Source organism: Callospermophilus lateralis, chromosome 11, assembly GCF_048772815.1.
Source record: "Callospermophilus lateralis isolate mCalLat2 chromosome 11, mCalLat2.hap1, whole genome shotgun sequence".
Lineage (NCBI taxonomy): Eukaryota > Metazoa > Chordata > Mammalia > Rodentia > Sciuridae > Callospermophilus > Callospermophilus lateralis.
In genome coordinates, this window is record NC_135315.1 from 59,496,613 (window position 1) to 59,510,190 (window position 13,578).

The window sequence follows — 13,578 nt, forward strand, 5'->3', positions numbered from 1 at the left end:
AATTGCCATCCCACCCCACCAAATCTTTTTATGGCATATGTTTCATAATCTAGAAAAGTCGCACTGAAGTTTTGGTAGGGCGGGTGAGTTAAGTTAGACTGCATTCATTTAAAGAGCCTGGGAGGTTTGGAGAGTCTACCTGGGAACATACTGTATCGTTTCATTCATGATACTAGAAATAAAACCAGCAAAGAAAAAAAGGAAAAAATGAAGGGCTTAGGGAGGTCAGGTTTCAAGTTTCTCCCCAGGGTCTTTCCCACTTCTGGAGAATGCTGCCAACAATTGTTCACAAGGCTGACCACAGCCCTGAACGCCAGCTGGATGCCGAGATGTTTCTTCCCCGGAGTTCCTTGGTGAATTCCAAGTTGGAATGAGGGCAATTGGCAGCTGGATGGTTCCCATAATTAAAAAAAAATATATATTTATACAGCAATAGCAACTGCTGCTTATCTGGTTGAGGTATTCTGAGCAAACTCCATCCTGAAGGGGCTCAGATGAAGTAGAACAGCCCAAGAATCCCAGCCCTTCTCACATGAGAAAGGCAAGCCCTCTATGGGCTGATGAGGCATAGGATAAGCAGATTCCCTAGGAATTGTTCAGTCCTCCAGGAAGTAGAGACCACATTGAGCACTGTGTGTATCAGACCTTGTTAGAATCCTCCTACATGATGCCTCAATTTTTTAAAAAAATATTTTTTAGTTGTAGTTGGATACAATACCTCTATTTTTTTGTGGTGCTGAGGATCAAAGACCTAGGGCCTCGCATGTGCTAGGTGAGTGCTCTACCACTGAGCCACACTCCCATCCCTGATCCTTCATTTAATATGACCACTTCATGGATCTTCCTGGGTTGGGCATTTCCCAACTACAGTTGCTATGGTTTGAATGTGTCTCCCAAAAGATCATGTATTAAGAACTTAAACTGGGCTGGGGATGTGGCTCAAACAGTAGTGCGCTCGCCTGGCATGCGTGCAGCTGGGGTTCGATCCTCAGCACCACATACAAAACAAGGATGTTCTGTCCGCCGATAACTAAAAAATAAATATTAAAAAAAAATCTCTCTCTTAAAAAAAAAGAGAATTTAAACCCCCAGAATCATATGTTAGTGATGTTTGGAGGTGGGAACTGTGAGAAGTAATTAGATAAGGTCATGAGGATGGGCCCCCTAGATGACATTAGTGGCCTTATAAGAGAAAGACCTAAGCTAACACACTTGATCTGTCGCACCATGTGATGCAGAGGCTACTGGGAGGAAAGGCTGAGGCAGTGGAACTTCTCTGGGAGGAGGGAGAAGTGACTGTATATGGCAAGCTCCTCCTGTCCTGTGTGCTGGGCTGGTGGCCTAAGACACTAAATTGAATGATGGTGTCCAGGTGATACTAGAAGAGCCACTTGTCACCTGGTGAGTTGACACACACAGTGCCTTGGTGTCAGCAGACACTGGCATCCTGTGTCATTTAAAATTTATATCCACTTTGTTTCAATCTTGGCACAACTCTCTCCTGTTTAGCACCCCTTGGATATAGTTTCCAGGGCCTGGTTGGCATTTGGTCACACGTTTAACACTAAACACATCCTGTGCACCTCTGCACAGCCTGGCAGCATCCAGGAAGGGTCTTGAAGGGTGATCTTCACAAGAACCTGTATTACTGCAAGACAACCGTGGAGGGGAGGAAGCAGAGGAGCCCTCTGGCCTCTAGTCCCTGTGTTAAGTTCTCAGAATTCCTGGAAACTGCAGTGAGGGCCGTGACCCATGGGGAACATGTACATAGAATGCTGTTTGAAAGCAGACTCAATGTAAGCTTGGTGGTTTGAAAGCATGCTAATGATGAATGTCACTGGGGAAAAATAATCGGACAGAAACAAAATATATTTATTAGAAATATTACAGTCACACATCTTACACTTTCATGTTAATACATCTATGTTAGCATGTCATGTCCTGATAGTGCTTGGTTCGATCTAATGTGCTCTTTGTAGAAACTGGGCCATAGACGTATCAAGTGTCCTCAACTAATGCAGTTAAAAATCAGTGAACTACACAGGATGTTATGGGTTCAGCAAAACTCCAACCTGGGTCAGAGGACTGAAATGGCCAGTGAGCAAGGGCAAAAAATATTAAAAATATTTTTAAAAAAGGCTTCGAGGTTGTATGTTCTACTGCTTCTCAAAATGGCTCTCAAAATGTGGAATGGTAAGAACTAACTTCTGGGTTTGGTAGGTGGGCTTGTCTCCAAGGAAGAGAATTCACCATCTCCACAGGCCAGTGACACGTCCAGCCCTCCATGGGGAAAAGGGAAGGCAGAGATTGAGAACTGACATTTGTCGGTGGTGGGGAGGAGAACACAACAGCTCTCTGTTCTCAAGAGAGGCCAATCACTCTGATATATATATTTTTTTGAGATGGCATCTTGCTATGTTGTTATATTGTCTAGGCTGGCCTCAAACCTTGGGACTCAAGTTATCCTCCTGCCTCGGCCTCCCAAGTAGCTGGGACTACTGGTGGCTGCCACCATGCTCAGCAGGACATTTTTGTCTTCCACCCACAGCACCTACTTTGGATGATTTCTACAAGAGCTGCCCATCAACAACAGAACAAAGGACAAAAAACAGAAGACCAATATTGTTTCTGAGGTGTGAAGGGCCTAGGAGGCAGGTTCCTCACAATGCTGTCCTGGGGAACACCAGCCCTACCAGTCAGCTGAGAAGCAATCCAGGAGGCAACTCAATGCAGAGAACTGCCAACTTCTCTTTGTATCTTAAATAACTTCTCAGGATCTTGTATTTTGCAGCTTTTATGTAAAAATCATACATTAAAATTTTTTTCTGCAGAACCACCAAATAATTTTAAATTTAGTACCAGCTGAGGGGAGATGGAAGAATCATGGCTATGATGGTCTCTAAAATCCTCAAGACAGACAACTGGAAATGGTACAATTTGCTGAGAACTAGAGAAAATATAAAATGCTACTTAATTTTCTTAGTTTACCAGTTTTTCACCGTCAGTTTTGTGCTCTGAACATTACCAAAACTTGCATCTCTACACTCAGATCACCTCTTCAACAGTAAGGGAAACTCCTTGAATTTTAAGAACAAACTGCATGTGGCAGTTTGTTTCACAGGACGTTTTCCCCTCCTTCTTTACTGATAAAGAAGGGATAAGTGTGGCCAGTCATGGGTAACCTGGGCTCCTACTGGAGACGGCACGACTACACATAGCTCTGCTTGGCCCAGAGCTCCTCTGAAGCCCTTTTCACATCATCATTGCAAACAGAGTGTCAATTAGGCTAACCATCCCTCTGTGAATCCCAAGACCTCAACTGCTTGTCCCATACAAAACCCTGGGGTAATCCCAGTTTAGGCACCACCACCCACAGCTCAACCCGACTAGTTGGAATATACGTCTCTCCACTTTGATGGTGGCAAAGGAGAAGTTTGGAAATAATGAAGATGCGCCAACAATGTCAGCTGCGATGTTAACACAGGTGCAGGAAGCAGCACAGGCAGGGACCTTCATTTGAACACATTCAGCTGAAGGAGAAAATTAAAACTGTTACAGCTGAATCCCAAGCTTCCATTCGAAAACAAGGGGCTAGTTACATAATGAATGCTGGTCCCCAAACAACTGCTTGGGAGCTTGACTGCTGCACTGCTGTGGGGTCACAAAACGAGTCCCCGAGGCCTCGGAATGACACACCACACATCTCTGCTCCCATTCCAGATATTCTGACTCACTGATCCAGGGAGGCTGGGCATGTGGCTTCTAGAAGCTCCCCAGAGGATATGGATACAGAGCCACAGCTGAGAACCACAGACCAGACTGGGAGGCAGAAGCTCCAGCCCCACACAGGTCACAGCAGTTTGAGAATCAGGGCTGGCCTCACCCAGCAGTCACCTCTGGGAAAAGTTAACCTGGAGGAGGGGAAAGAGCCCATACCACTCCCAAGACAGGGAGTGGACTTGAAGTCTCCATAACCTGTCCCTGAATGAGCGGCTCAGATCAGCAATCAGGATTCGCTTTAAAGAATTTTGGCAGTAGTTGTAATTCTGGGGGACTTAATGTAAAGACATCCTTTGTCAGAGGAGTATTAACAGCTATTTGGCACTTAAAACAGCAAGTCATGGACATTTACACATCTACCTTGACTGCCTGTGTGAATGGCCCCCTCATTTGCTACAGAATACATTTATTTGTCCAAGTAAAAGACCAGCCACCAGATGGATACCTAGACTGAGCACCTTGGGAGGTCCCTGCCGCTACTAGGGTAACCAGTAGGATATTAGGGGAAATGCATTTCCCTCCATTCAGTTATATTGGAGCCATCAAAGCCCACCCCCAAGAGCTTCTTTTTGTCATGCAAATGTAAAAGGCCCAGTATGAAGTCCCAAGGACTAAGTCGCCTGGAGTTGGAATACTGTTTGGATTTGCTGTCTATCCAGAATCCAGAGGGGCATACATCCTTAGCCTGTTTGTGCAAAAACATAAAGACCACAACATACACAACATTGCACACACACAAGTGACTCTATCAAGTTCTTCATGTGTGACAAATGTGCGTGGGTATAAGTAGGAGGTGAATAAATGGGATAGAAGGCGCTGTGGACAATGACTGTGGTTTCCCTTTCAGCCCGTAAACCGTCCACTGCACACACTTCCTGCTATGAGACACCTCAGGGGACCTTCAGCAAGGCACCGCAGGCTCCTTTGCATATTGAAGACTCAAATAGTTGAGTTCAACAGAGCCAAAGTGTTTCCAAGGTTGCTTTGAAGCAAAGCAAAAGTTTCTTTGTTTTTTGTGTTTTGTGGGGTGGTTGACAAGGGCAGTTTTTATGAAAGCAAAAGCTAGGGGTTTTAAGTAAAAAAACAAAAAACAAAAAAACTGGTTTGGAGGTGTTGTACCTCAAGAATCTCTGGTGCAGATTACGCATCAAGTCACCAAGTGGGATTGGTGACGTCCTGGGTTCTTTCTCACAGAAATATGCCTGTGGGATCTTGGTTTGGAAGAAGGAAGGCCATCCTCTTTAGAAACCTGCCATGGAAGAGCAAAGATTCCCCAACTTATAATCCAAATGCATTTGCATTTGCAATAGGGACACTGTAGAATCCAGCTCTAGTTTCTTCTTTGAGTGTTGATTCACTTGGTTTGAGCCTTTCTTAGAAATCCAGGAGGCTGGGCAGTGGGCAGAGCAAGATTGGTGGCAACCACGTGCTTCCAGGACAAACCGATGTTGGTGGCAGCTAATTCTTTTGGGCCCCGAGGTTTACGTCTCAAAGTACTTGTAGATCTGGGCCACATACTGCATCACGCTCTGCCAGTCAGGCCGGTCAGTGTACAACATCTCACTGAGCTCCTGCAGGGAAAAGGAAAGGGGACAAGTTACAAGGGGAACTTCATAGACCCCTTCCCACTAAAGGACTTGTGGCTTATCCAGGTCTTGGCTTTTACTGCCTGAAAACTCTCCACCTACACAACGATGTAGCGCTAAATGTGCCAATGTAAAAAAGACTTTTCATCCTATTTACTCCCTTTTAAAAGATGCAAGGCATGGCATATATAAGTAAATTAGTCGCTGACTTCCAGGGCTCCATAGCAGTGGACATGTTAGGTGTACTCTCTGCTTCTTCATGGACTTTTTCATATGCCATTCCCCACGCTCCTGGGTTGTTTGGCTGGCTTCCACTGTGCTGGATACACCCTAAGGGGACTGCTGCCCAAGGTTGACAAGACATGTAATTTATGTTCACTTCTTCACCGTTCCAGAGTTCACAATGAACATCTCTGTGCAGGACTGTTTCCTTCCATTGAATTACTTAAGAGAAATTCCTAAGAACAGAGTTGAGTCAATATAAATACTTATTTTGCCAACATTAAGTCATATCGTTTAATGTGTGTGTGAGTTTTTGTTGTTGTTGTTTATTGCATTAATTTAGTAAATTTCTTGCATTTACATATTTACTTTTGCTAACCTCTTCCTCTTATTTTAAAAATTTCATTTATTTATTTTGGCTAACTTTTCAATGAGCAAGCTAATACAGAGGCTACAAAGTGACAGGGAAGAGGACTAGGCATTCTGTAGAGCAGTCAGTCGAGCTTTTTGAAAATTTGTGCCACTGGATTTGTTTAATAATTAACTTTGGGTCTGAATTTGTATTCTTTTGTGGTCACAGGAGAACAATAGGAAAGAACCTTGATGGAAAGCCAGAAGCAAAGATGTAATGGAAAAAATAAGGCTGAACTGAGCACATCTGTTCCTGGGTGGTGACACAACTAGCTGAGGTTGTTAACCAGCCATTTATCCTCTGATTCAACAACATCTAAATATATTTTGCTTCCTTCTTTGCTTCCTGGTTATGCTAAAATTATCAGTGTATCATTCATTATTCATTGAGAAGGGGTCAAAAAGGAGTAAGTGGAACAATCTACACAGATATGCTTAGAATAATTTTAAAAGAAAGAACAAAATTTCCCCAGATTACAAGGATCAAAAAGTCTCTTTCCATCTGGGCATGGTGGAGCATGACTGTAAAATCCCAGCTGCTCCAGAGGCTGAGGCAGGAGAATCACAAGTTTGAGGCCAGCCTTGGCAACTTAGTGAGACCTTGTCTTAAAAATAAAGGGGCTAGAGATGTAACTCAGAGGTGAAAGTGTCCCTGAAAGAAAAAAAAAATCAATAAATGGGACTTTATAAAAATTAAAAACTTGGGCTGGGGTTGTGGCTCAGTGGTAGAGCACTTGCCTAGTATGTGTGAGGCCCTGGGTTCAATTCTCAGCACTGAATATAAATAAATGAATAAAATAAAGGTCCATCAACATCTAAAAAAAAATTTTAAAAAATAAAATAAAAATTAAAAACTTCTCTGAGAAAGAGTGTTAAGAGAATTAAAAGTTACAGAGTGTGTGGCTGGGGTTGTAGCTCAGTGGTGGAGCACTTGCCTTGCATGTGTGAGGCACTGGGGTTTGATTCTCTGCATATAAACAAATAAATAAAGGTCAATTAATAACTAATAAAATAAAATATTTTTTAAAAAGTTACAGAGTGGGAAAAAATATAGCTAAAAATCACATATGATAAAGGACTTTTATACAGAATATTAAAAAAAATTTAGGGCTGGGGCTGTGGCTCAGGGGTAGAGCGCTCACCTAGCATGTGCGAGGCCCTGGGTTCGATCCTCAGCATCACATAAAAATAAATAAATAAAAGTACTGTGTCCAACTACAATTAAAAAATAAATATTTTTTAAAAAATTTAAATCCAATAATAAGAAAGCAATCTGATTTAGAAATGGGCAAAAGATTTAAATAGACACTAGACTAAAGAAGATATGACCAATAAATAGCATATGGAAAAAAGCTCAACATAATTTGCCAGTAGAGAAATGCCAATTAAAACAAGATACTCCCCTACCACTCCACCCTATACTGGAGAGTGAACCCAGGGGTGCTCTACCACTGAGCTACATCCCCAGCCCTTTTTAAAAGCTGGCCTTGAATTTGTAATCCTGCCTCAGCCTCCCAAGTAGCTGGAATTATAGGCATTATATACTTGGCAAGGTATACCCCTATACCTTTTAGAATGGCTAAAATCTAAAAACATGGCGGTACTAAAAGTTGGTGAGGATTCAGAAGCAAAAGAAAAAAAAAACCTTTTTTCAACTTACTTTTTACAACTAAAACAACTGCAATAAAAACAATCAGCTGGGTGTGGTGCTGTGAGACCATAATCTTAGTGATCAAAGGATTGCAAGTTCAAGGCCAGCCTGGGCAATTTAGCAACCAGTAGTGGTGCACACCTGTAATCTCAGCAGCTAGGGAGGCTGAGACAGGAGGATCAGGAGGCGCTAAGCAACTCAGCAAGACCCTGTCTCTAAAGAAAATATAAAATAGGGCTGGGGATGTGGCTCAGTGGCTGAGTGCCCCTGAGTTCAATCCCCAGTACCCCTCACTGCCCCCCCCCAAAAAAAAAAAGGCTTGGGATGTCACTCAGAAGTAGAGTGCCCTTGCATTTAATTTGCAGTACCGAAGGTATTAATTTGCCCAATAATTTTCCAGACAAGCAAACACACAAGAAAGCAGCAAGTGGATGAACAGGGCTGGAGTTGTAGGGCAGTGCTTGACAACAGGATGAAAACTAGGGGCAATTTTTTTTTTTTTTTTGGTTGGGTGGCGGGTACAGGGATTGAATTCAGGAGCACTCAACCACTGAGCAACATCCCCAGCTCTATTTTGTATTTTATTTAGAGACAGGGTCTCCCTGAGTTGCTTGGAGCCTCACAGTTGCTGAGGCTGGCTTTGAATCCGAGATCCTCCTGCCTAATATACAATGGGGAGGGTGTCCAGGTAGCATTCAACCTAGAAGAGGATCCCATAGCCCCCGACTTAATGTTGATGCAGGCTTTCTCAGAGGAATTTGTGCTAAAGGCATTGGCTAGCCTTATTCACTTAAGAGAAAAGGCGAATTTAGTGAAATTCCTGCATCTCTGTGATAGTATCTAGATAATAAAGCCCCAAGTAGATAATCATAGAAAGTGACATATGAGCTTTTTTGTTTGTTTTGCCAGGAAACATACAGTTATACTCATTTGGCCATCTAATGGACCTATGGTCTTTTTTTGAACATGATACAAAGTTAGGGTTTGAAGCCATCTGTCTTACAAAAGCCAGACCTCATGATATAGGATCAAAGAAGTCCCCCCCACCCCCGCCAAGAGATTTTAACTGGATTTTTTTTTTCAACTAATGATACAAAAATCTAAAGAAACTTGTGAAGCAAAACGACTGCAGAATCCCTCTAGATGTTTATAATTGCTTTTAAATAATAATTTTCATTGATTAATATAAAACATTAATTTGTGATTTAATGGGTTATTATGAAGCAAATATTATGTATAATGACCATCCAGATCAAGAACAGGCCCCTTCCCTTTGACAATCTGCCTTGACAGGTTGTCATTTGTGTCTTTCAGAATCTTTTGCAACACTAATCTGGCAAGAAGAAAACTACTATTCATATGAAGTTGATTCTGATTTTAAGATACAGAGATTAAGTACCCTTTACAATTGCTATACCAGTGCTAATACAAAGAAATGATTCTTCAATGAGGTGGATACTATGTATGGTTTCCCATGGAATAAGAATCTAATTCTGGGCTGGGGTTGTGGCTCAGCGGTAGAACTCTTGCCTCGGACATGTGAGACCCTGGGTTTGATCCTCAGCACCACATAAAAATAAATAAGTGAAGTAAAAGTACTGTGTCCAACTACAGCTAAAAAATAAATATATAAAAAAAGAATCCAATTCATGGAATGCTGAAGACAAATAAAATGGAAGAGAAAAAAGTTCCAGCCAGGATGAAAATGAATTTGATTTAAAAAATAATGACTATGATTTTCCTCAATACTTTGATGTTAATGAGCTTATAATTAACATCAGAAATGTACTAAAGTTTCCTATTTTATTCACTTAATAACACATGGTTGTTAATTACAATCTATAACCTGGAATTGTTCTAAGAACCTTTTAACTTAGTTAATAACAAATGCAAGTCATGTGTATGCCCATGTTCATGGAAGTACTATTCACAACAGCTAAATCTGGAAGCACCCCCAGCGTCCAAAGGATGAATGGATGAGCAAAGGTGTGGAATAGACATAAAATTGGGATACTATTCAGCCTTTAAAAGGAAGGAAATCTGAACATATGCTAAACATGGATAAACGCTGAGGACATTATACTATGTTAAGTAAACCAGCTGGAAGGACAAATACTGTATGACCAAAGATTATGTATGACAAATACCACTTATATAAGGTACCTGAAATAGGTAAATTCATAGAGACAGAAAACAGAATGGTGTTTGCCTGGCTGGGGATGAAAGAATGAGGAGTCAATGTTTAATAGGCACAGGACTTTAATTTTATAAGATAAAAAGAGATGGAGGGGATGTGAATATACTTAGCACCACTTAAAAATGGCTAAAATGGTAAAGCTTATGTGTATTTTACCACAATAAAATAAAATCAATATCATTTATTGACTTAGATGATTATACTAAATGTTTAAAAAGACAGCTGGAAAAAAAGTAAGGCTTCTTGCTCTTGGGAGATTATAACCTTGTGGGGGTGGAGGGAATGGAAATATGCCATATAATCAGATGAATCATCATGTAATAGGGCATGGGGATATCAAACTATGAATAAATTGTGCTTTAAGAGCCCAGAAGGTAGACAGGGCTGTCATAGAAGCAGTGTTACCCAGTGGTGATGGGCATTGGCTCTAGAGTCTGCCTGCCTGGCTCGGATTCTTGCCTCTGATACTCATTAGCCAAGTGATCTTTTTTAACTGCATGTGCCCCTGTCCCACCTGCATCATGTATCTACCTCACAGGACTTCTGTGAGGGTTCAGGAGGGTCAATATATGGAAAAATCCTATTGTGTGTGATATATAGTAAATAGGAGAAAAATGTGTGTGTGTATGTGTGTGTGTATGCGCGACGCGTGCGCAAGCCTAATTAAGCTCAAGGTAACTATTGAAGCACACATAAAGTTTACACCAGAGTAGGCTCAGTCATGCCTAACATATATTTAAAATCCTGAGTTGTAATGACATTACTCCATTGGGGCCCCGAGGAACACTGTGTGACTATCCTGTTGGCTGCTCCAGCTCACTTGGTGAGCAAAATCCCTCATGGGCTAAATGAACAATGAAACAGTGTCCCCCCACCAAGCCACAGACACATCAGCCCTGAGGACACATTACGGTTGTTCTGTGATAATGACAATGATGCCATATATCCTCTCTTACCCAATGCTTTCTGTAAGGAGTTGCTCACCTGTGTGATGTGGCAAGATAAATCTCTTTCATTACACAGTGGCTGGGGAGGAATGCTGTCTAAAATTTGGGAGACACTGTAGAACTTCACTTTTTAAAGATCTTATCCTTGTTAATCTGCTATACCCAGAAACCTAGCTGTACTTAAATATGTAAGTATACATGGAAATTTTTCCTGCATAATCTTAATAGAACTGAATCAAAGATGGGATTAATTATGATGTCACTTCTGATTGGGTGTAGTTTTAAAAGTGTTGAAGGAGCATCTCATTATTAACCTGACTCCATTTTGCTTCTCCTGGATCTTTCCTTTTCTGAGTTGCTCTTTCGAAACCTCAGTGTATTTTAAATTCCAGGATTGCAGGGGCTGATAAACATTCTGAGAACTAAATGGAGACTGTTCCCTAAGTAGTGGCAATTTCCTTGAGACTAATAAGATTCTGGATGACCAGGCCCAAGATAATGATCAACCAGATTATGACCTAACTGGGATTGCCTTTGCTCTCTCACAGCTATATAACCTCAAGGTAGCTCCTGATTCCCAAAGCCAGCCCTAAGATCTGTCTTCCCAGTGTAGGTGCACTAAAATTGAAGTGCTCTTCTTGTTTCACCACTGACTCCTCTACCTGTTTTGTTTTTTTGAGGGGGAGATGAGTGGCTAAATCTAATCTGTTGGGAACCCTAGAGTCGGGCTTCTGCGCTGGGACTGTGGTAATCGTGTCGAGTATAACTCAATACATGGCTTTTCAGTCCGTTTCAAGATACTGGAAAGTAGAGGCTGTGAGTGTAGCTCAGTGGTAGGATAGGTGTCTATGCTCAAGGGCCTGGGCTCAGTCTCTATCACCAATAAGATATTTAAAATCAAATTTAAGAATGTAAGAAATTTCTACTTTGCTGTATAAACTGGTTACATTGCTTACAAACATTCCTGAATGCTTTCAGGATTAGTTATCATGTCAGCAGCCACTTGCAACTGTCTACACAAATGAAATTGTTGGCTCCAACAATCAGGTCAACAAAATTATCTCATTTATGTCCCAGGTCACTAACTTCTACAATGCCTTAGATGAAAATTAACAAAAAATAGCAAATTTAAAAAGAAGCAAATATTACTATAATACTAGAAAGAAAAAAATATTCTTTGTATAATATAGTTTCCTAACAAGTTCTTATCATTTCTGGTCCTTATGTAAACTGTTTGTACTTGTTGGTTGTCCCACTATTTCCAGACAGTACAAATCAGATTCCTCTGACTTCATCATGTTTAGATGTGTAGGGCCCCTTACTCCCTTTTTAATTTCTTTGGACTTAAATATACATAATAGGGATATTTGTTTTCTTAAAGGGTTTAAAAGAATTTGGGCTCACTTAGACTCTTTTTGTGTGTCTATAATTACATTTTAAAGTATGCATTCAATTTCTTTAATGGTTAAAATTCTATTTTTGAATAGGTTCTAGAGAAATATTTGGATTTAGTATTTTTAGAAATATTTTGGTATTTCTTTGGAAACTCTGTTTCCAATTTGTGGTATAACATTGTTCATATTACTAAGATTTCTATGATAGGTGTACTTGTGCTTTTTCATTTTTTGGATTCCTCCTGTCTTCCAAGGGTTATGAAATTGTATCCCGCTATTTTTACAGCTTAGATTTTCCTGATCATGAATGAAATTGAACATCTTAAACAGTTAGTGGCGATTCATGATCCTGTTCTGTGAGTTGTATATTCTAGACTTTGATTATTTCACTTGTTTTTTTTTTTAATTTTTTTTGTAATTGTAGATGGAAAGACTACCTTTATTTTATTTGTTTATTTTTCTGGGGTGCTGAGGATTGAATCCAGTGCCTCATACATGATAGGCAAGTGATGTGCCACTGAGCCCCAGCTCCAGCCCTACTTTTTGAGTTTTGATGAACCTTTATTTATTTATATGTGGTGCTGAGAACCAAACCCAGTAAGTAAGTGCCCTACCACTGAATTTAATAATTTCCATTGCCCAGCCCCTTGAATTTAATAATTTTCAGTGGTTTGTTTCTTATTACTTGTTAGCTGGATCTTTTTATAGGTGATCAGACTTGTCTTTGCATTTACTGTAGTTTCATTACAATATTTTATTTTATTCATCCTGATTGAGACTCATTAAGAATCATGGGCTCTTGTCTTCATCATTCTGGAAATTTTTCAGGTACTCAATATTCAAATATTGTTTCTATTCCATTATTATTTTTGGGGGTACCAGAGGTTGAACTCAGGAGCACCCAACCACTGTGCCACATCACCAGCGCTATTTTGTATTTTATTTACAGACAGTGTCTCAATGAGTAGCTTAGCACCTTGCTGTTGCTGAGGCTGACTTTGAACTTGTGATCCTTCTGCTTCAGCCTCCCAAATTGCTGGGATTATAGGCATGCACCATTGCACCCAGCTATTCCATTATTTTTATCCTCTGTTTCAGGAATTCCACTGGACACGGGACATGGAAATAGACTGCTTTAATTTTCTAGGTCTCTTAAACTCTGTGACAGACAGTACTAGCTGGTTAACTTAACAGTCATTCCCAACCTCTTTCCCTTGTAGGCTTCCCTCTAAAGAGGCTGGAAAATGTTATATGTTGACTCTCTTAAAAGCCCTTGCAGTCAGGGTGGTCATATAACAGTACTGACAGTGAACTGGAGGGACCCCAGGAAGCCTTTTGCTTTCCTTATCAAAGGAGAAAGATATGAAGGATTTGCTCTATTCCTTCCCTC

General features: G+C 40.8%; 1 protein-coding gene across 4 annotated transcripts in view; it reads right to left on the reverse strand.

The window, feature by feature from the left end:
- Positions 1-1,909: 1,909 nt before the first annotated feature.
- Specc1 (sperm antigen with calponin homology and coiled-coil domains 1) overlaps positions 1,910-13,578 on the reverse strand; it is a 230,697-nt gene continuing 219,028 nt past the window's right edge. For all 4 annotated transcript variants that reach the window (XM_076870325.1, XM_076870324.1, XM_076870326.1 and 1 more), the window contains one exon: positions 1,910-5,351. In XM_076870325.1, coding sequence (XP_076726440.1) covers positions 5,262-5,351 — 90 coding nt within the window. In that variant the 3' untranslated portion in view covers positions 1,910-5,261. The remainder of the gene's footprint in view (positions 5,352-13,578) is intronic.